The sequence below is a fragment of the Andrena cerasifolii genome, chromosome 1, assembly GCF_050908995.1.
Source record: "Andrena cerasifolii isolate SP2316 chromosome 1, iyAndCera1_principal, whole genome shotgun sequence".
Classification (NCBI taxonomy): domain Eukaryota; kingdom Metazoa; phylum Arthropoda; class Insecta; order Hymenoptera; family Andrenidae; genus Andrena; species Andrena cerasifolii.
Genome location: NC_135118.1, coordinates 8239379 through 8260059, shown reverse-complemented (window position 1 = coordinate 8260059; position 20681 = coordinate 8239379). Strand labels below are relative to the sequence as shown.

Sequence of the window (20681 nt, the reverse complement as noted above, 5' to 3'; positions counted from 1 at the left end):
TCAAACATCCGTTTCCAAGTGGGTATTGATTAGTTTATAATCTTCAAGTCCCCTCATTAAAAGAATTTCTAACTATTTTCAAACACCTCAGGCTTGCGCGAACTTCGCCTTGTCTCCCTTTCCTATTACAGTCGTGTGATCCGATTCGAACTTCGCGTTTCTGAAGCTTATACTACACGCCGCTAAACGGGAGTCGCAACAACCCTACTTATGGTTATGTAGATATATGCATCATAATATCGAAATATCGGTGGAATTTCAATAATAAAATCTCTTTCATGCATAAGTACTACCAACCATATCGTTTCTGTCTCGAAAAATATACCTAACTGAAGAAGACATTCTTCGATATTCTTCATTTTACTGTAAGATCAATTTTAAAAAAAATTACAAAATATCATGAAAATTACGTTTCACAATTTTGAAAATCACGAAATATCGCGTATTGAACATTTACTAAAATACTTCCGCGCGAAGGTTTCCTGGAGATTCGGCTTTACTCCGAAGGATAGCTTCCTTCAGCTTTGTTTATGAACTTCTTTGTCGCACATTAGTCAATGATTGACAAGTGCTGACAAGTGTTACACGTTAAATGGAGGAACGTGAACCCGTTTAAGGTTATACGGTGCGATTGTGTTGGTTGATTTTTTTTTTAACTTCACGATTGATTTCTCCTGTAAGAAGCATCCGGTGCGTGGATCGATGATAATTCTTATGTAGATGATCAATAGACGGAATACGGGAATTGTTGCCAAGATGAGTAAAATGTACTCGACCGCCAACCTCTCCGACAAGGAGTTAAAGGAGCAGGGCAATTGCCTTTTCAATCTCCAGAAATACGAGGATGCCGCGTACTGTTATACCAAGGCTATAGTGAGTAACAGTATGAACACGCGCAGGCAAGTTACGACATCGCTCCCTATTCTTGCAGATTAAAAATCCATCCCAACCGCTTTATTTTACGAACCGAGCGTTGTGTCATCTGAAATTGAAACGATGGGAATCATCCTGTCAAGATTGCAGACGCGCTCTCGATATCGATCCGTGTCTGGTAAAGGGTCACTTTTTCTTGGGTCTTGCTCTCCTTGAATTGGAACTCTTCGATGAAGCCGTTAAACACTTACAGAGAGGTACTTACATGCTCTACATTCTTCTTCTGGAATTCTGTTTGTTTCACTAAGCTGTCTCTAACGAGGGACCAGCGTATGACAGTGTCTTTATGTCTCGATCAAACTGATTTTATGAAAGTACCGAATGATATCCTATATAATAAGACGCCCAAAGATGCCGTAAAAAATAAAAAACTTGGAAAATTCAATAATGGGTGGTCCCTAGGGCCTAAAATAGGTATTACGTACAATGTTGTAGCCGCTACTGCATTGTATATACCTAAGCCTGCACGCGGGTCGAGCTCGTTGCTCGAGCATGAGCTGAAAGACGAAGTATCATGCTTTCTCTCTTTCTTAGCTGACTGTAGCTTCGTGTCGACTCTTTCATCCTCTTTCGCTCGCTCACGAGTTCTCACTCTCGACCGAAAGGTTCCAAAAAGTGGAGGAGACACAAACACGCGCTGAAGGCAGAGTCGAAATATGCCCTTTATTTGGGCTCTCATGGAGGCAAACGAAAAAGCGGTGTTGAATATGCTCCACAAATTTCTTGGATTCAGGGTCTTTGTCACACATTAGTTGTAATAATATCGTGAGTTATTTCGATTCTAGGGGAGGGTCTCAAATGTTGCCAGGTAGTGAGTCTGGGCACGTATGTGATTTAGTCCCCTCCAAATGCTCCTCAGAAGACCAATTAGACAGGCACAGAGACCCATCTGATATGCAAAAGTCGTAAAATTTCGTATTTCGCAGCGAAAGTTGTTTCTAGCAGAGTTTCCAACAAAAATTGTGGAAATTCTTTTGCGTCTTATTATATAGCATAGTAATGCCTGACGAAGACAGGCTATAAAACTAGTAGATTGTATTCGTTGTGGTCACCTTCTATGAATTTCAAGTCGTTAGTATAAAATTCCATCAAGTTTGAACATAATTGGTAATTACTGGATGTTTAAAATCGTTCTGCTCGAGCATAAAGACACATTTTCGAGTAGAATCTTGGCTGCGCTTGATTAGAAAAGATAATATAATTTCAGTGTTTTTTAAGAGGGTATAGTTGTAAATGATTTATTATTTTATAATTCACTTTAAAATAAAAAAATGTCTGAATTATATATTTGACTTCCTCTGTGGTGCTACCAGTAAAAAGTATCATAATTTATTATATTCTCAAAAGAGGAATGGGAAATACATTATGCATGTACACTGTGTTCCAATAAATCATGCTAGATGATTACATATATCCAGCGGAGAAGATACCCCCTTCTAGGTGCCTTCGAACTGCACACTACTGGTCTCATTCTCTCTGCACTCTTTGTACTCTCTTTTCGTTGAGGAAACAGTTAAGAAGGCATGCCTTCTCTGCTGGGTGTACATGGTCGTCCAAAACAATTTATTGGAATACAGTGTGTTATTGCGCTTATAGAATTGCGTGAGTTTATTTTTTTCTTAACAGTAGGTAGCATCTTGTATTATTTTATTAATAGCATTATTTATGGGGGACTGACTGTAGAAAAGTGTTTTGTGAATACATATTCTCTTTTATGGCATTTATTGAACTTATCTTTCATGTGATTATTCATCTGAAACAACAATGGTATAGCTGTGGATTTGGCCAAGGAACAGAAACGAAACTATGGGGACGATATAACCAGTACATTAAGGCAAGCACGAAAACGTCGTTTTGAATTAAGGGAAGAACAAAGGATCGCCCAAGACATTGAATTACAATCGTATTTAAACCAATTAATAATAGAAGATGCCGAACGAAGCATGGCTACTTTAAATGAGCAAGAAGTAGAGAAAGATACGAACGGTAAAGCCGAAGATGAAACTGCATTGAGCGAATCCGCAAGGAAAAAAGAAGAGGTAGAGGAAAAGAGAGATACGTGCATGTCTCGTCTGAACGATTTGTTCGCAAAAGTGGACGAGAGAAGAAAGGTGAGTGCGCTTCCAATCCTTCTGAGACTCTTTCGTTAGATGTAAATGTAAATAATGATATATCATGTATGATTTTTATGGTCGTGTTGAATAGAAAAGGGAAGTGCCTGACTATTTGTGCGGAAAGATTAGTTTTGAGATTTTACAAGAGCCTGTAATTACGCCAAGTGGAGTTACGTACGAGCGAAAAGATATTGAGGAACATTTGCAAAGGGTAGGACACTTTGACCCGGTCACTAGAGTCCGCTTAACTCAGGATCAGCTGATCCCCAACTTAGCGATGAAAGAAGTAGTAGACACGTTCCTGCAAGAAAACGAGTGGGCATTGTATTACTGATATGTAAAGTTAGGTTTCTGCTGTAATTTTATGGCACATAATTATATAAGTAATAATTACTCCCGGGTTCTGTTAATTTGCATAAACGTGCATATCATTATCTTGTGAATAGTATATAGCTCATGCATTTGTATAAAATTCAATTTTTTTTTATATAAACTAAATGTATTCAATTTACTCTTACTTTAACGTTTATTAAGTAATGCAAGTAAAGCGAATGATAGGGTAGGAAAGAGAATTGTCTTTACTTTACAAACGTTCTCGTAAATCTTGAATATTTATGTAATAAATATTTTAAGAAGCAGCACAGTACCCATGCGTGGGTCGTTTGTTAGGTGATATAGGTCATATATCAAGATTAAAATTGTATATCTCTTTTTCCCGTAAAGGACAAATAAAGTAATTTATTTTGTGATGTGTACATTAGCAGCTTAATCAGCAATTCCTAATAATTTTCTGTAGCTACTTATTTGTAGAAAATAAGGAGATTAATTCATGGTGAGTAAAGTATAACTCGTTTGAAATGATTCACAAACACAAATTCTGTTATCTTAATTACAATTCAGTTAGACAGCTTTGCTTTTTATATTACACATTGAGTATTTTTAAAATAAACTCTGCATTCAAACGAAATATATTCGAAAACAATCTATAAATCCGACATTTTCCTTCCAGGAAATATAAGTCTAGGGTACAATGAAATGTAATGCAATGAGAGTAACAGCTCCGGCAACTATAGGTGGCATATAATATTGATAAAAAGATGCACGGGGTGCTGCTCCCATTAAAAGGACAACCCAGCCTGAGAAATATAATATCCTAGCTAATACTCGCGATCGATTTCCAAGATTGTTAGGAGGGATTTGTACCCATCCCAATGTACTGCATGCTACTAAAACTGTCCAACTGTGGACTAGCAAAGGGTCTTCTGTAGAAAGTTTCATATCGTAACTGAAACAAGTTTATAAAAATGTTGAGATTAAACTACGCCGATGCACCTCATACATACGTGCGTGTTATATAAAAGAGAATGAAATAAGAACCTGAAATTCTTTGCCCAAACGAGGGCAGATGGTATAGCTGGCACAGCAGTAAAACACCAAATTATAAACAGTATAAGATGATTGAATATCTTTCGTCTTGTATTTTCGTGCTCTTCAGGATTATCTTTCGTGTTCCTGAATCGCCCCATCCAGTTAAAATGTGATAACGAAGCCATTAGCAGTTCCTCCAAATAATCTTCATACATTCTCGTCAAGTTTAAAAAGTACAGAAAAACTGAAATTATCATAGCTAGGGCTCCGCAGGTCGCTGGAATTAAAGATAATACAAGGATCGTCGTAATAAATGGTAACTGATTTAATCCGCCAAGTAGCCAGTCTGACCATGTCGTCGAGAAAGCTATTGCCCGTGCCAAGAATCTAAAAGAAATGAATAAATTCAATCGTATAATATTTACTGTAGCAAAAACGCATAATTAAATCTTACCTGACGGCGATACTGTGTGCCACCGAACCAAGGAATATAATGGAACAGCACAGCGCGATAGTGAACACGCAAAGAATTGCCAGAGAAACTAAACACTCGAGCATTAAACCGTAGCAGTACGAGAGAATTATTGTAACCGCTATTGTTGGAAGTTTTTCACAACCGTGATTGACTTTTATTGATAAGAACACTAATAGTATACTGATAATCGTTGTATACAGAAGATGCCAGCGATCCCGTACAATGCAAGAGAGTTGATCTATAATACCGCTTTCCTGAATATTAATTTCATACGAACACGCTGAATCCAAAGTTATCCGTAAACTCGGAGTAGCGTCAGAATCTTTATCTCCAGTTTGAACCTTCATCGTTTTCGGCCCATTATCCCTAAAACGTTGGAAATTTTCTTTCGCGTTACATTGTCGAACTTGGAGGATTTGTATGTGAATTAATAAGATCTGTCACACTTACACAACTGTGAAAAACTGAATCTGCGTAGTACCGATATTCCATGGTTCTATAAACTCGACAATCGCATGGTGCTTCGGATCTGTGCATTCAAACGCCTTAAGCTCAACTGTTATCGCATCCATGGTGTTAACGAGAGTAGCATAATATCTGATGTGTCCAATGTCGGTTCGTTTTGCTTTGAGTCTTGGAAGTAAAGTTTTTAATAGAGGTACGCTACCCCTGATAGGTACGAGCCTTGTATCGTAAGAATATAAGTCAATATTTACGGCAACATATTTCTCTAAATCACCTGGAGTAATTTTTATGATAACATGCGTCGCACCAGGATATTTTATTTCCCGAAGGCTTAGATCGACAGTTTTCCTCAAACGATGCAGAGGATCTGGTAAAATTCTTGTCCTATTTGTCAGGTTCCAACCCCAGTTGCTAAAAGATGATAAATAAATAATACTTGTTATAACGATTCCTCAACTGTTATACAATACGAAGAAGAAGTGAATGGGAAACTATCAGTACCATACTCTTGATTGTCCTTGTATACTGGATGCTGTACACGCAAACAGCCAATCCTTGGATTCTAAGTTTACAGTGTCGATAGTTAAATGGTCTGGCTGTTCGTTCAGTCTAATCATGAGATAAACAGAGGATGTCCTTTTAGACGAGTCCTTATTACTCCATACATAATGTCTTCGAATGTCTTCTATCCACTCGCCACCAGGCTCGAATTGCATCGTCTCTTTGTATTCATATAATTTCTTTCCGGAAGCACGCTATAAAATTAATCCATTTCAGGAATAGAGTTCCTACACGTTGAAGATATTAAAAGAGTTTCTTACGTGACGAAAATGATATGATAAAGCGCGCATTCTCTCCTCAGGGTTGGAGGAGATTTTAGGAGGTCTTTGAGAATAATCGACAGAGTCAAACAATGAACGCACGATAGAGAGCACTAATTGTTTGCACCAAAGGAGACTCAGATGATCCGTAGATTTCCAGACATCTGGTATGTTAGTAGAAAGTACATTGATATTCGCCGTCGAATCTAAACTTTGCGTCGAGGTCACGAGCAGATCTCGTGGCCCACCTCCTATCGATACCACGCTTGTCCCTGCATCTTTAATTTCACTTAAACGACTTTGAAAATTATGATAATAACTAGCGAAAGTGCTATCCAGCACTAATCTTGGCGTATGAGGTGCACCTAAAGTAATAATGATATTTGCGATGCTAGCATTTATGTTCGGAGTTAGCAGGATAGAACCTTTAGCTACAATGCCTCCCTAAAAACAAGAACGAAAACATATTTTAGTATTCCTGCTATAATAAACGTACTGTTTTTATGCTTACCATTGAATGACCAATGAGCACGATGTTCTCTATATTTGTTTTATACAAACTCAAAATCTTTTGTATACAGTGCGAAACGTATAATGTCTCTTCCATTAGTACACCTTGGATTAATAAAGATATCATTAGTTACTACTTCAATGTATTACGCGAGGCGTTAGTTCTTAGAGAACGTCGAAAGGTATTTCTTCTAATATATGTACCTCCATATAAGCCGGAATAATCTTTGCCTAACGAGACTGTGAAATAATCAAAATGAAACGGAGTTCTATCTTTTAAACCCTTCCTCAAGCTCACAGAAGCCAGAGACCTTACTAAAAACAAGCAGAAACATTAGAATTTGGTTGCATCCAACACGGAAGGACATTAAGAAGGGATTATAAAAACCTTGTTCGTGAGATCCGGCATTGCCTGGTACAAAAAGTACTGGTATCCCTGAGAAATACATTCTTCTGAGTTTCTCTGTGACGAAACCTTCTCCGTATGCGTATAATCCATATCTAGGATAACGTTCTTCTGTTTCGTCATCCAAGGAGATTCTCTAATATGAATAATAAGATCCTTATTGTAATATATAAAGAATGTAGTACCAGTATTAATACAACGATAATCCTAATATAAAGGTATAATAAACCATATTGCTGTTTATAATTAATATTCTTTTAATTATATTCTTTGGATTACAAATTAATTACAAAATATCTTATAAAAAGTAAGAGGGAGACTTTGCATCGAAGCTAGCGCATAAATTTTTATTCTAATTGCTATTAAGAAATGCATTATCAGAAGCAATTTCATAATAATATCTATAGATTGTCCAATGTATCGACTCGTTCAATATATAGTAATTTTCAATTAGTACTGAGTCATTAGTAAAGTCCAATGTAGCAAGCAAGAAGAACGTACTGCGTTTAAATGGGATTCAAATAAAATGAGGTAGTATTCATTCATTGTTTTTAATCACAACAAAATCTCATGTTATGTTTACCTACCACATACTGTGGGTACTCAAACATATATGTCATTTCACAAGTATTCTCCTCGAAATCCGTAATGTAACGGGCAGCTCCGAGTATGTAGAACAGAAGCAGTAGCATTAAAAATAAAAACGATGCGCCATAAATTAATACAGATTTGATTTTGATCATTTTGTTCCCTTAAATAATAATGTCTATATATCAAATTCCTATGCCGAATTATTTAAGTTCCAAACGATTTCAATCATCAATCGGTGGAACGATTAGAATGAAATCCGAATACTAATTGTTACTTCTGATACGAAGTAGTTCTATCACATCGTAGAGTGAAAGAATTTTGTAATGTCAAAGAAAAGAAATAGTTGATAAGTGTCAACATATTTAAGTTGCGAGGTTACGACACACCGGGGAGTTGAAATTGGTTGGTACGCATCTAATGATGCCAATGCGCAATCTCCTAAATAGCAGTAGGGATAGACAAAGTTTATTTTAAATAACGAGTAAAATTCAAGAATTCATTCATAAATACGCGACAAAGCTCGTAAATAACGAATAATCTTTATTGGAAATAGCTTTTATTCATCAGTTCTATGTTCATTATTCGTATTAAATAGAAAGCATTCGAATGAATGCTCCTGTAGGACCTCCTTCCCCTCAACGTGCACGTAGGCCACACGAGTTTTTATTCGAAAAGTAAGTTATTTGTTACTCACGAATAATATTTGTTTTATTCATGAATTTAAGAAAAATTTATTCCAATAAGTTTTTATTATACAAAGGATTGTATATTACGAGAAATTAAATTCAGAATATGCTATTTAGCTAAAGTGACCAAATATTTTCTGTTCCAATGCGGGACAAGCAAGCGGCAAGCAAAAAAAAGGGTTAACAGATCCGTGAGGAGATCTTTTCCATAGTTTATTAAAGCATTTACAGTATATTTAAAAATACATACTAGTCGTTACAAAGTGATACATTGAATCGAAATTAAAAATATTTATTTTTTCACAACAAAAAAAATAGAGGAACCAGTAACTTTATGCCACTGCGAAAATGTAAAAGGTTACATGACCAATCCGGGATGTCTGGTCGCTTTATATTTAGCAAAAGTATTTAACCATATTTGCTTCAGAGTCGTTGAATTGAATTTTATGTACGTGAATGTGCATATTGTAAAGTGTGAAGTAGAATCTGAGACTTTACTGGTGAGAATGTCAGGACCTTTAAAGTGAAAGGTTCTTATAGCGCTGTTAGAAAAAAAAGTGCAACTATTTGTGGCACATACTGTATACCTAGTCCATGTAGCTGAGTCAGCCAAGCTGACTCTTATAAGGTTCTACATCGAACTATATAGATTTGTTTTATTTGCATGGGGGTACAGGGGAAGCAGAAAACACATTGTTTTAAACGAATTATAATTATTTTTGATTAAAAAAGAATTCACCCTAGGTATATGTATATAAAATTTATTGCGCCTCTTTACATGTGTATGTTTCTATAAAAGTTGGGATAAGATAACAATTAATGATAAGATACCTTTCATACAATATTGTGCTTTTACAACTCTGTATGCTCCATGACATATTACAAATACCTGCTTCAGTTTGAATGTTTTTTGAAACTGAAATTATGAAACCTAATATTCTGCTGTGATACCTTACGTGTAACGTGTCCTAATTATTCATAACAGTATTGCAAGCAGTTGTACTGAAATAAGAACGGTTTTAACTTTAATCAGCAGTTCGTGAACTTTAGCATTCATTATCACATTGTCTCTAGTAAATCAATTTGGAAGGCACACAGAATTATCAAGTCAGAATATTAATGTAAATAAATTCCTTCTTCTAATACGTAGCAATCGTTAATTGTTAGTCTTTATATATAATCTATACTCTTAATAGTAGACAAAAATGAAATTGCTTTAATCGGTAGCATCTTCTTTCGTTACGCTAAATGGCTCGGCTACAACTTCCGCCCCACAATCGGCAATTACGATGTCCTTGATTGGTCTATCCCGAGTATCGGTATTTACGCTCTCAATCTTTCGTACCACACTCTGTAAATTATAATTGTGTAATAAACGCACGTGGCATTTAAATATATAACATTATCTTTGAATAATGTAACATACCATTCCCTTAATTATTTTGCCGAAGACAACGTGTCTACCATCAAGCCACGGTGTCTGTTTCACGGTGATAAAGAATTGGGAACCATTAGTATCTTTTCCAGCATTCGCCATAGACAACCATCCAGCGCCATAGTGCTTCAACTTGAAGTTCTCGTCTTCAAAGCGAGCTCCATAGATACTGTGCCCTAAGATTGACCAATATTTTTGTGAACACTTAATACGAAACTGAATGCACATTTTTACGATAAATTGAATAAAATTTTACAGAATTTAATAAAATTTAATAATTATAAAAATTAATAAAAATTTAATAAAATGAAATAAAATGAAATTTAATAAAATTTAATAAAATGAAATATAATAAAATTTAATAAAATGAAATTTAATAAAATTTAATAAAATGAAATTTAATAAAATTTAATAAAATGAAATTTAATAAAAATTTAATAAAATGAAATAAAATGAAATTTAATAAAATTTAATAAAATGAAACATAATAAAATTTAATAAAATGAAATTTAATAAAATTTAATAAAATGAAATTTAATAAAATTTAATAAAATGAAATTTAATAAAATTTAATATAATGAAATTTAATAAAATGAAATTTAATGAAGCTTGATAACAACTTTGGGTTTCAAAGAGAAGACAGAAGTAATCGAACCTCCAGTTCCATCTCCTTTTGTAAAGTCTCCTCCTTGAATCATGAACTCCCGAATGACTCTATGGAACTTGCTGCCTTTGTATCCTTCGCCTTCAGGCTTTTTAGCCAATTCTACAAAGTTCTTAACAGTCTTTGGAACAGTCTTTCCGAAGAGACCAATCTCAACTCTTCCCTCAAGTTTACCATCAATGTTAATATCAAACCATACCTAAATATATAAGAATTCTTTTTAGAATCTTACAAATTCTTAACCACGTACCATCGAAGTTTTACATAGAAAATGTGAATAATTTACAAAATACGAACGACCGAATTTGATTTAAAAGCTTTGGCTAAAACGTGCACGTGTTAAAAATAAGTGAAAGTAAGTATTACTGTGAATTACATTTTTCAGTAAATAGAAACGCGAAAGTATCATTCTGCAAGAATCGGTCACATTTGCTTTATGGAATTTTATTTTTACCTTACTTCGTGTGGAAAGAAAAATTCTTTGTGAACAAAGCGTCTGTTACACTATGTACCGGTATTGGAGAATTTACTCACCATGTCCGTTACTTTCGGGCCTTTTTTATCGTCGGCGTTGCTACTCGAGCAAAACACCGATAGCACGAGACCCACTAACAAAAGTAACTTCATTATTGATGGGAAGACTACCTAATTCAACGAAAATCAACCGCACAAAGGCTTCTCAACGACTGCGCTCTGTCAGAATGGGACGCAGTCGAACGTGGATCGTTTGCGCGTGCGCACATGTTAGAAATGTGTGATTATTTGATTGGCCACGTTCTCTTCGCGCAGTAACGTATAAAAAAGCTCTCTAAACACGGAATTACAAAACGTATCAATTTAATAGAAGGCTGAAGCGAGTCGTGCTCAGAATTAAGTAAACTTAGATTACGCGATTGATTGGAAGTGTTAACAGCCTTTCATTTTCATACAGAGTTTTATTTCTGAGTATGCATATATAGACCTTTATACACAAATGTTATGAAAGACATTTATGAAACATTCATCCAAGCAAATAAACCGTTTACAACTCTGCTCTGTGACATAATGAAAAGGATGTCTTTTCATCACCGATGTTATTTCTTAGAGCATATATGCTCTAAGTGTTACTTGTCGTCGTCACCATTTACTGGCCGTTTTGTTCGGTCATTGTAGCGTTGTATTGCATGGTTGCATACACAAAGGCGATCTACATATATAGACGAAGAAGCTAATTTGCAATTAAAAGATCGAGCATCTGTACGATACTTAATGTGCTTCCATTTTATTACATACATGAAGGATGAAAAGAGATCATTAAAATGGGGTTGAGAGGTGTTACGGATCTATTAAAAAATTTTAGGCACGAGTTTAAATGTTACGAGTTATATAAATTATTTGAATTTGTCATAAAGCAAAGGCATTTACTTGATCGTAATTTTATTCCAGCGTTATCTGGCGATTAAACGTGATTCATCGGATTTGATAAGCGCAAAACGATTATTCGTTACGATTTACGTAATCACAATGTGGCAAACTTGATGTAAACTTCGATTATCGATTGAACATTCTCGAAATTCCGTCCCGCCTTTCCGAGGCTCATTTCAGATAGTGGCTGAAGCTAACCGGTATCGCGTGTTTGGCAAATAAACAGAAGTGTACGATATCATTTTTTAGCGTTTCCAATGACTGCCGAGACGTTTGAAGATAAGGAGGTGTGTATTTTCTTTGCAGACTTCGTTTTAAAAGGTTCGGCTAGAATTCGTCGTGGCATAACAAAAAGCTGTACCGATAATCCTGCTTCAAATTTTTTCCGTTTACCAAATGAGTGTGCAATTTTCCTGCCGTCGATTACACATTCATTGCATGCCCGTCGATCTATCAAATGAAATGCGAAATTCTTGATCACGATCCACCCATGATTTCGATAAACGTGTCCCGCGATCGAACAGAAAGCGCACTTTAAACAATATAACGTGCTCCGCAGTACGGATTAAACATTCCTAAGTCGCTAAATTCAAGTTTGTTTTTCTTTAGAATGACAACTTTTAATGAAAAACTTTTACTGCCCCAAAGAACGGAAATCAGTACTAATTCCTTTATGTAATGCCCCTGAAACCTTTCTCCTTTCGCCTAAATCGTTGCGCAGTCTCTTTGTTTTAGAAAACTAGCTGATTTGTTGAAATTTTTTTAAGATGGCAGATGGACCGGTTGATTCAGGAACGACCCAGGCCGACTTCATCAAGGAGGAATTAAATTTTGATGTCGACCCAACAGATCCGATGACCAAAGCGGCTTTAAATGATCACCAGCCCGAAGAGTGGATAGATATTTTAGGGAATGGGCAGCTCAGAAAGAAAGTCATAAAAAAGGGTAAAACTGGGACGCGACCGAATAGAGCTGATATCTGTACTCTGAAAATTATTGGTAAACTAAAAGATGGTACGATAGCCGAGGAACACGAAGATCTTAAAGTTCAATTAGGGGACATCGAAGTGATTCAGGTGTCGTGCTCTAACTATACTTACAAATGCCTTTCCCTAAAGGGACATCCAGACGCTGATACATGTTGCAGTGAAACACTGATGCATGCATCATGATGCAGGTTTTATGACTCTTGCATTTTACTCACGCACCTAGCTAATGAGCAAGATGCCAGTTCCGCTTCTGATGCCGAAACACGGAAACCGATCTACAGACGTAGCAGCATGTATCATGAAACCTGCATCATGATGCATGTATCAACGTTTCACTGCAACATGCATCAGCGTCTGGAGGACCCTTAATATGCGCTGATTCACAGGCCATAAAGAATATTTATTACGTTTGTTGACCCTTACAAACATTAAATACGAGTATGAATGTATTGAAAATAGTAGCACTAATTTTATTGTACCAACGGTAATTATGTAGAACAGGTGTTTCCTGATCAAGATTGACGACCTTCAAATATTTACAATATAATAATTGTCGGGGACATGATTCTGAACAACTTTTTTCTATGTATGTTACCGCAGCTCGACCTTTGTTTCCGAGATATTCGCAAAAAACTATTGTTACTACTATAATGTATGGGAAGAAGTCGGTTGAAATGTCACAGGGGCAAGAGGGGTTCTTCGCTCGCATTGGCTTCTTACCGCCCATGTCCCGTTTGCTTACTTTGTATTCGTCGACGTTGGCCAATGCTATTCGGGCCTAATATTCAGACCATAGAGTTTCTCGACCGACTTCTTTCCATCCAGGCATAGGACCTATAGTACACGTCCATGGCAGAGTATGCGCGAGCATGGGATAAAACAAATGATGAAGCTGGCCTTCGTTTCTGAGATACCTATTTGCGAAAAACTTCATTTGACTTATTCCGACGCAACGCATTCCACTTTCCAACTTGTCCTGGGTATTAGTATTGGTTGGGGCTAGAACAGGGCGGGGGGCGCGTGCCCGCTCGCGGGCGCGTAAAGCATGCTAGCGGACCGGTGTGAGTTGGGGTGTTGACAGGAGTTCCCACACACCCAACAGGTGCTCTCGAAGGCAACCTCTTCTTAGCAAAAAAATTATGTTTTAGAACCAGAGTCATCCTAATATCTGGCGGCGTCGGCACTGCCGAACAGAGTCCGGGTGCTGACGGGCGTACGCAAGTTTCTGGTTCAAATCTCCAAATTCATATCGGTTCGCTACCATGCTTTACGCGCCTCCCGCATTCATCTATCCCCAACCAATATTAATACCCGGGACAAGTTGGGAAGTGGAATGCGACAGTGCGTCGCGTCGCAATAAATCAACAGAAGTTTTTCGCAAATATCTCAAAAACGTAGGTCGTGTGGCGGTAACATGTACAGGAAGATGTTGTTCAGAATGTTGAGTTTTAGAACATATCCAAAAATCATTGAAATCGGTGAGGAAACACCTATTCTGCATAGTTACCACTAATATATAAGAATAATATTATTAGATCGTTTAAAAAGAAACAATAAGTTCATCTTTATATTCCTTCGTCGTAGGGATTGGATTTAGCAATTGCGCTTATGGACGTAGATGAAGTCGCAGAGATTGAAGTATATCCACGATTTGCTTATGGTCAACTAGGAAAAGAACCCGACATACCACCCGATGCTACTATCTTTTATACAGTCGAATTGAAATCTGTTGAACTTGAAGAAGAATTAGAGACGCTTAGCATTAGTCAACGAAAAGAAATTGGGTAATCATTGTTCTTATAGTCATTAATATCGTTTACAATAATAGGTAATCGCATGGCTTTATTTTAAAGTAACAAGAAGCGAGAACGTGGAAATTGGTGGTTCACTCGTAACGAACCAACGCTGGCGATGCAGTGTTACCGAAGGGCACTAGAGTTTCTACTACCAATAGAGAATCGTACTTCTCATCAAAATGATGCTGAAGAGTCTACAACCGATGCAGAATTGCAGGCTCTATTGGAAGATCGTATGAAACTGTATAATAATTTAGCAGCTGCTCAAATGAAAACGCAAGCTTACGACGCAGCATTGAGGAGCGTAGAAAGTGTTCTGAGATGTCAGCCGCATAATGTAAAAGCACTTTTCAGAAAAGGTAATATCATTGAAAATTGCGTTTGGTATTGTAACGAATCCCATACATTAAACTGATTGCATATTCGTAGGAAAAATTTTGCATAATAAAGGAGAACACGAGTCGGCGTATCAAGTATTACTTCAAGCGGCAAAATTAGAGCCGGAGACAAAAGCTATTCAAATGGAGCTGGCAATTTTGAAAGAAAAGAACGCTAAAGATGCTCAACACGAGAAAAATTTGTACCGTAAAATGCTTGGTACCCATAAAAGCAATAATGATTCAAAAAGTACAAAGAAAGAGAATAAAAGTAAAACCACGTCGAAGCTTACATGGAGCATAATTGGAGGAGCAAGCGCAGCACTTGTAGGTTTACTTTTGTACAGATTTGTTTCATGAAAAAAGAACGATGGGAATCTAGATGATGCATGAAACTAAAAACTGATCGCAAAGCTAAATATTGTAAAAGGTACCAATATATATAATTAAGCATTGTCGACTTGAAGTATCCATAAAATATATGGGTATAAAAATAAGGGAACTGTAAAGATTGGTGCTATAATAATATACCGGCAAAATAAAAAACAAAAAGCATAATGTTGATAAAATTCTATTGGGGCATATTATTTTATCTAAATTTTGTTCAAGTTTTATATTCTGTCATAATTGTGAATGGTTTTGCAATTTGTTTATTTATTTATTGCATTCATATTTTTATTGTATGTACAAAGTTGTTATCGACTTTTGTAAATCGGATATTTACATTATATATACATGATGTTGAAAACGATATAAAATTAAGGATGTATGTGTTGTGTATAATATATACTTTGTGTAAATCACGTTGCTGTAAAATGTTGTTACGCTAAATTTTTCACGATATTTAGAAATGTGTGACAAGAAAGGCAGGTGTTCGTAATTAAAGATACTTATATTTATCCATATACCAACAATAAAGTAAGAACTATATTGTTATTCTCACTTACTAGATATGATTATGAAAATTCATTGTGACTAAAGTTATACATATATAATGATATAATAAATTTGCAGATGCACATAAACGGTTTAATACATACATTCTAAGCGATCCCGGAAATAAATCAATGTTATAATTATGTACTTATATTCGCTTCGTGCAAGATTTATGGCGAAATTTTTACATTTGTGTTATTGATTTTTCTGTATGTACATTTTGTCAATATTTATTCCAAGTATAACCTAAGATTCCTTTTATACCGATGCGTGTTAAAGCTTGTAACATTTAGGAACGTTAAATAATTGTAATGGGAAATTTCCGGGTTTAATAAATAAGATGCTATATTGAATAAAAAGTATATTTTCAAAGTGAAACAACTAAAAAAATTATGAAAATTTTATAGCATTTATACATTTATATTTTTCTCGTATAAAATTTAATATAAACAATTATAAATAAACATCTCAAAAAACTATACATGTACACTTATCCTAGTTTATTAAATGCATGATCAATTTCGTTAAAGCTAGATACTATAGCACAGGGTTGACTAACTGGTGGCTCGCGGGCCACCGAGGGCACCTCCGTCGAAAAGAGAAAGAAAGAAGGAGAAATCCACTGCGATCGTCAGAGTCTGGTAGGTATGAAGGGGGGCCGTTTAGTGTAGCAGCAAAGCGGAGGAGCCCCCGGTGGCTCGCGAGCCACCAGTTAGTCAACCCTGCTATAGCACATATTCTTGTCGATCATTACTTCAAAATTTCTTATTACATTTACAATGTAATTAGCCTGAGTGGCTTCGTGTAGTTTTAATTGAAATTCCTGATTTTTGCAGATATTAAACTCTGTTTGTACTTCAACTTTCTAATGGAGTATTGTTTTTCTATTCGATTAAAGATTTAAGAATAATGGAAATGGTTGATTTAAGTAATTCTCTATCGGTAAACTATCTACTTTGTTAATGTTTGAGTCTACAAAAAGCGACGTTCCTTCAGCAGCTCCCAATGATAACTCTGAGTAGTTTGTATGGTCGTAGAAATTTTGATCCGAATTTAAAATCCCATGCTGATATTCCAGATCTTGATAACTTGTAAGATTTAGTATCTCGTTAGAATTCGTATCAAACTGGTCTATCAGATTATTCATCGTTAATGTCTTTGGACCAGACACTTCTACAGTAACGATCTGTTCTGCATTAATATCTACTAACGAGAGAACTTGAGGGGTAGAGTCTGTAGTAGGTAATAAATTTATAAATTCTAATGACAATGTTGGATTCTCACAGAGATCGTCAGGATTAGGCAGTGATTGGAGCTCCAAGCTTGAGTTAAAATCTTCACTAGCAATATCTGTGCTCTCAAAGCACAGGGCCTTTTCATTCGACGTTAAGACTGTATTAGATCCTTTAATTTTTAGCTTTTTGGGCTTAAGGTTTCTTGGTTTCTCTGGTATCGGAACGAGGTGACCATCTTCCGTTTTCATGAGCTTCACAACCTGTTAAGCATTATATTGTAAATGCACATTCCTCTTAAATCACATATATTTGTTAGAAACGAAGTATGTACAATTGAATTTACCTTCTTCTTCTTTTCAAGCGTAATTCTGTGACACGTTTCCATGTGACGAGTAAGATGATGCGACCTTTTAAACGCAGTGTTGCATTGCATACAACTAAACGGTCGATATTGCTGATGAGACAGTTTGTGCCTTTTCAATAAACTGTTCCGTTTAAACGTTTTACCACATTCTTCGCAGACAAATTGCCTTTCCTTATTATGTACGTAAAGAACATGATCGTTAAGAATACTAACGCTAGTAAAAGTTTTTCCGCACTGTTCGCACACAATGTTCCTTTGCTCTACGTGCAACTGCTTGTGCCTATCTAAGTCTGACTTTCTTGCGCATTGAAATGTGCAACCGTAAATGTTGCACGCAAACCTCTTCTCTCCCTTATGTATACGTCTGACGTGTTGATCGAGCGCTCTGCGTGATATTAATTTCTTAGAGCAAATTGGACAGGCGAAGATATCTTTTAAAGGTATCTCTCTGTTTATTTTGCTGAGGTGCGAAGTGGATTCTAAATGACGCGAGTAATCGTCCTGTTTGAAAAAAGTATGCTTACAGTCGGCGCAGAAATAAACACCTATAAAACAAAGATTCTTTATGAATTCAGAATATATTTCTCATTCCTTTGCCATAAGAACTCACCATCGTTCGATAGTTTATTATCGTTCAATTTCGTAGAATGCACCATTTTATAATGCTCGTGCGTCTTCTTTTTAGATGCAAACGCAACGTCGCACTTCGAACATTTGTGATTATCATGATTCTGGATATGAGTCAGATACGTTTGCTCGATGCTGAATGTTTGCGAGCATCTTTTACATTCGAACTGCTTTCTCGTACAATGATTCTTTTTATGCTCCTTGTCGTCTTCTTCCGCCTTCAGCATTTCTCCGCAATCCGAGCAGACCTTGCCGTTCTCGTAGTTGTGTTTAGCTCGATGACGGTGTAACAAGGTACGTTTAGGGAAGCTGCGAGAGCATACGTCGCAGGAATGCGGATACTTCGTTACTCTTTCGCCGTGCGAACGGAACAAATGTATTTCAAGGTGCTTGCGCCTGGCAAATTTAGCATTGCAATGAGAACAATTATTTTTCTGATGACCTTCCAGGTGTCGATCCAAATGCCTTTTGTATCTGAACGTCATCGAACACTGGCTGCATGCTTTTATTTGCTTGTCTAATATATCCGACCCATTGATTTTACTTTTGTTTTGATTAGCCAACGCTATAAACTTAGTCTCGGGATCATTGTTCTCATCGTTCGAACTTTTATTGTCGTTTTCTGTATCATGAGATTTCTCCTTAATTTGTGTAAAAATACATTTCTCGATTATAAAAGGCTTTTTTACAGTAATAGGTCTATTGTTATTCCTGATATCTTGCGAACCAATTACATTGCTACATGCCGTTGACATTAATTTTGTATCATCGATATAATCATTTCGTTCGTCAAACGAGAAAATAGACTTTATAGCCATGTTTTCCATTTTCAAATGGTCTTGCCTTATGTATTTCGCTTTTAATTCAGTATGAGAACTGATCGCATTCTGCAAAAGGGCATTCTCAAGTTTTATAAACTTGTAATCTGCATTATTAAAATTGGTACTTTTGTAATCGTTATTTTTGCAATTCAAATACAATGCGATGTTTGAATTATTTGCAGCGATAGAAGACACATTCATTCCTGAATCTTTACTTTCCAGACTATTTACGTACTTTTGTAAATAATCGAAGGCTACAACATCATTAGTCCCTGAAGGCATGTTTTGTACTCTTCGTAGTACAGAGTCATCCTGAAAAAATATCAAATTCATTATGTATATTCGCATTTAATATAGTTATATCGAACTTAATTATTTTTTATTTTGAGAAGTTCATTTAACATTTATATTACTCATACGTTGACTTCTTATTTTCTTTTATGAATGTTAACCCTTCGTGGTCACACGGGATGTATTGTACCCCAAGAATAATTTTTGAGGTACAATATTGTGTCTTTACGACTTCCAAAGGGGATTTATCGCAAGGAAAAAATTAAAAAATCGCTATTTTCCGAGAACCGTGAAGAATCGCTCATTTTTAACTACAAATTTTATCATATCAAAATTTACATTAATAGAAAAAGACTATTAGACCATGATTTTATATGTATTACAAACCATTATCACTGAAAAGTTAACAGATTCAAAAATACGAAAAATGATAACTCACAAAATGACGCTGGGATACAGTGAACCCCGTGTGACCAACTTGTGATTATAAGAAGGTGTAACCACGAAGGGTTAATTTCTAATAAGTCTTACCTGATTGACAAATGAAAGAAACTGATTTTTACCATTTGACATTGTTTAACCACTTTAAAAGATGAATAGCTCATGAATCATAATTCATTTGACGATAAAGTAGCAGAGTTGTAGATTACACGTTGAGCTGGACTTCATAAAACGCTGTTATAAAATAATTGCATTTAGATATAACCTTAAAAAATTATTGCGGGGACAAAAAAACATTAACGTAATGTGTAACTGTTCACACGTTGATCAGTTCATTCGCGTAACTGTAATTAAATTACTGAAAAAAAGTATGCAGCCATGCATTCTTTTCTTAACGATATTTTAATATGCTTCGAGTGATTTTTTTCGAATTGTCAAACATGCTCTGCCGAACGTAACTATTCCATTGCATGTACTGCTATTATATTATGATTGGTTTTTAAATATAAATTTATTAATTAAACATTATTGGAAATGATTATAATCTTCCGTGTTGCATCAAGGTGCTCATATTAAAAGGAATACCTGTATTCATACCTATTCATACTCAAATATGCTCAAATAGTAACTTAATTCTTCAACACCTTATTTTGGTAATTATGCAGAATAGGGCTGTGTTCCGATTCACGCATTATGCGCATAGATCGCAGCGCAGTCGCTGCACGCATTCATAGCGTTCCGTTTCCAACAGGGGGACCAAGCCGTCTTTGTTTGGCTGAAGTTTTCCCGTTTAGTTAGCACCGTATTGGTAGGAGGCGCTAGGTACATCACACACACATACCTACGTGTATCAGTGAGCACGACACACAACCTTTCGACGTTGGTGAAATGTTACCATGACGACCGTCGTCATTTAGAAATGTTTGGCGCAG

At 35.9% G+C, this 20681-nt stretch overlaps 5 protein-coding genes across 11 annotated transcripts; 2 read left to right on the top strand and 3 right to left on the bottom strand.

Annotated features, from left to right (window-relative positions):
• The first annotated feature begins 541 nt into the window (after positions 1-541).
• On the top strand, positions 542-3802 carry Stub1 (STIP1 homology and U-box containing protein 1). Its single transcript, XM_076821646.1, has 4 exons — positions 542-873; positions 932-1130; positions 2707-3044; positions 3139-3802. Exons 1-4 carry the CDS (start codon positions 721-723, stop codon positions 3379-3381), a joined length of 933 nt encoding a protein of 310 aa, XP_076677761.1. The 5' UTR covers positions 542-720; the 3' UTR covers positions 3382-3802.
• On the bottom strand, positions 2653-8332 carry Pgap1 (GPI inositol-deacylase). Of its 2 annotated transcripts, none has more exons than XM_076821547.1 (10): positions 7680-8332; positions 7075-7228; positions 6891-7001; positions 6688-6791; positions 6177-6620; positions 5857-6110; positions 5341-5766; positions 4870-5256; positions 4425-4802; positions 2653-4332 (listed from the first exon to the last, which is right to left on the bottom strand). In XM_076821547.1, the coding sequence occupies exons 1-10, from the start codon at positions 7833-7835 to the stop codon at positions 4068-4070; spliced, it is 2679 nt and encodes an 892-aa protein (XP_076677662.1). In that variant the 5' UTR covers positions 7836-8332; the 3' UTR covers positions 2653-4067. The 2 variants fall into 2 exon arrangements, with proteins under 2 accessions (XP_076677662.1, XP_076677673.1); XM_076821558.1 differs by having other exon boundaries at positions 7594-7823.
• Positions 8333-9116: 784 nt separating this feature from the next.
• Positions 9117-11189, bottom strand: Ppib (peptidylprolyl isomerase B (cyclophilin B)). The gene is made up of 4 exons (XM_076821656.1): positions 11003-11189; positions 10460-10667; positions 9796-9980; positions 9117-9720 (listed from the first exon to the last, which is right to left on the bottom strand). The coding sequence occupies exons 1-4, from the start codon at positions 11093-11095 to the stop codon at positions 9586-9588; spliced, it is 621 nt and encodes a 206-aa protein (XP_076677771.1). The 5' UTR covers positions 11096-11189; the 3' UTR covers positions 9117-9585.
• Positions 11190-11590: 401 nt separating this feature from the next.
• On the top strand, positions 11591-15543 carry LOC143373915 (peptidyl-prolyl cis-trans isomerase FKBP8). Of its 4 annotated transcripts, XR_013086559.1 has the most exons (6): positions 11592-12159; positions 12640-12948; positions 14446-14645; positions 14715-15016; positions 15087-15464; positions 15502-15543. XR_013086559.1 is itself a non-coding variant. In XM_076821622.1 (5 exons), exons 2-5 carry the CDS (start codon positions 12640-12642, stop codon positions 15392-15394), a joined length of 1119 nt encoding a protein of 372 aa, XP_076677737.1. In that variant the 5' UTR covers positions 11591-12193; the 3' UTR covers positions 15395-15543. The 4 variants fall into 4 exon arrangements, 3 of the variants coding, with proteins under 3 accessions (XP_076677737.1, XP_076677722.1, XP_076677746.1); XM_076821622.1 differs by having other exon boundaries at positions 11591-12193; positions 15087-15543; XM_076821607.1 differs by having other exon boundaries at positions 11593-12159; positions 15087-15543.
• Positions 15544-16316: 773 nt separating this feature from the next.
• LOC143373906 (uncharacterized) lies at positions 16317-20363 on the bottom strand. Of its 3 annotated transcripts, none has more exons than XM_076821582.1 (5): positions 19840-20363; positions 18180-19329; positions 17549-18114; positions 17255-17465; positions 16317-17176 (listed from the first exon to the last, which is right to left on the bottom strand). In XM_076821582.1, the coding sequence occupies exons 1-5, from the start codon at positions 19879-19881 to the stop codon at positions 16863-16865; spliced, it is 2283 nt and encodes a 760-aa protein (XP_076677697.1). In that variant the 5' UTR covers positions 19882-20363; the 3' UTR covers positions 16317-16862. The 3 variants fall into 3 exon arrangements, with proteins under 3 accessions (XP_076677697.1, XP_076677706.1, XP_076677687.1); XM_076821591.1 differs by having other exon boundaries at positions 16317-17173; positions 19840-20362; XM_076821572.1 differs by having other exon boundaries at positions 16317-17465; positions 19840-20362.
• Between the last annotated feature and the right edge of the window lie 318 nt (positions 20364-20681).

Excerpts from the sequence above, each read along its gene's own strand:
- Stub1 (XM_076821646.1), top strand. The coding sequence starts at position 721 with ATGATCAATAGACGGAATACGGGAATTGTTGCCAAGATGAGTAAAATG. Across the intron at positions 874-931 it reads ACTGTTATACCAAGGCTATA|ATTAAAAATCCATCCCAACC; the intron begins GTGAGTAACAGT and ends CTATTCTTGCAG. Across the intron at positions 3,045-3,138 it reads AAGTGGACGAGAGAAGAAAG|AAAAGGGAAGTGCCTGACTA; the intron begins GTGAGTGCGCTT and ends CGTGTTGAATAG.
- Pgap1 (XM_076821547.1), bottom strand. The coding sequence starts at position 7,835 with ATGATCAAAATCAAATCTGTATTAATTTATGGCGCATCGTTTTTATTT. Across the intron at positions 6,792-6,890 it reads TTATTCCGGCTTATATGGAG|GTGTACTAATGGAAGAGACA; the intron begins GTACATATATTA and ends TATTAATCCAAG. Across the intron at positions 5,257-5,340 it reads ATTCAGTTTTTCACAGTTGT|GGATAATGGGCCGAAAACGA; the intron begins GTAAGTGTGACA and ends CCAACGTTTTAG.
- Ppib (XM_076821656.1), bottom strand. The coding sequence starts at position 11,095 with ATGAAGTTACTTTTGTTAGTGGGTCTCGTGCTATCGGTGTTTTGCTCG. Across the intron at positions 9,981-10,459 it reads AAAAGGAGATGGAACTGGAG|GGCACAGTATCTATGGAGCT; the intron begins GTTCGATTACTT and ends GGTCAATCTTAG. Across the intron at positions 9,721-9,795 it reads GCAAAATAATTAAGGGAATG|AGTGTGGTACGAAAGATTGA; the intron begins GTATGTTACATT and ends TATAATTTACAG.
- LOC143373915 (XM_076821607.1), top strand. The coding sequence starts at position 12,130 with ATGACTGCCGAGACGTTTGAAGATAAGGAG. Across the intron at positions 12,949-14,445 it reads GGGACATCGAAGTGATTCAG|GGATTGGATTTAGCAATTGC; the intron begins GTGTCGTGCTCT and ends CCTTCGTCGTAG. Across the intron at positions 15,017-15,086 it reads AAAAGCACTTTTCAGAAAAG|GAAAAATTTTGCATAATAAA; the intron begins GTAATATCATTG and ends GCATATTCGTAG.
- LOC143373906 (XM_076821572.1), bottom strand. The coding sequence starts at position 19,881 with ATGTCAAATGGTAAAAATCAGTTTCTTTCATTTGTCAATCAG. Across the intron at positions 18,115-18,179 it reads TAATAAACTATCGAACGATG|GTGTTTATTTCTGCGCCGAC; the intron begins GTGAGTTCTTAT and ends TTTGTTTTATAG. Across the intron at positions 17,466-17,548 it reads CGCTTGAAAAGAAGAAGAAG|GTTGTGAAGCTCATGAAAAC; the intron begins GTAAATTCAATT and ends AATGCTTAACAG.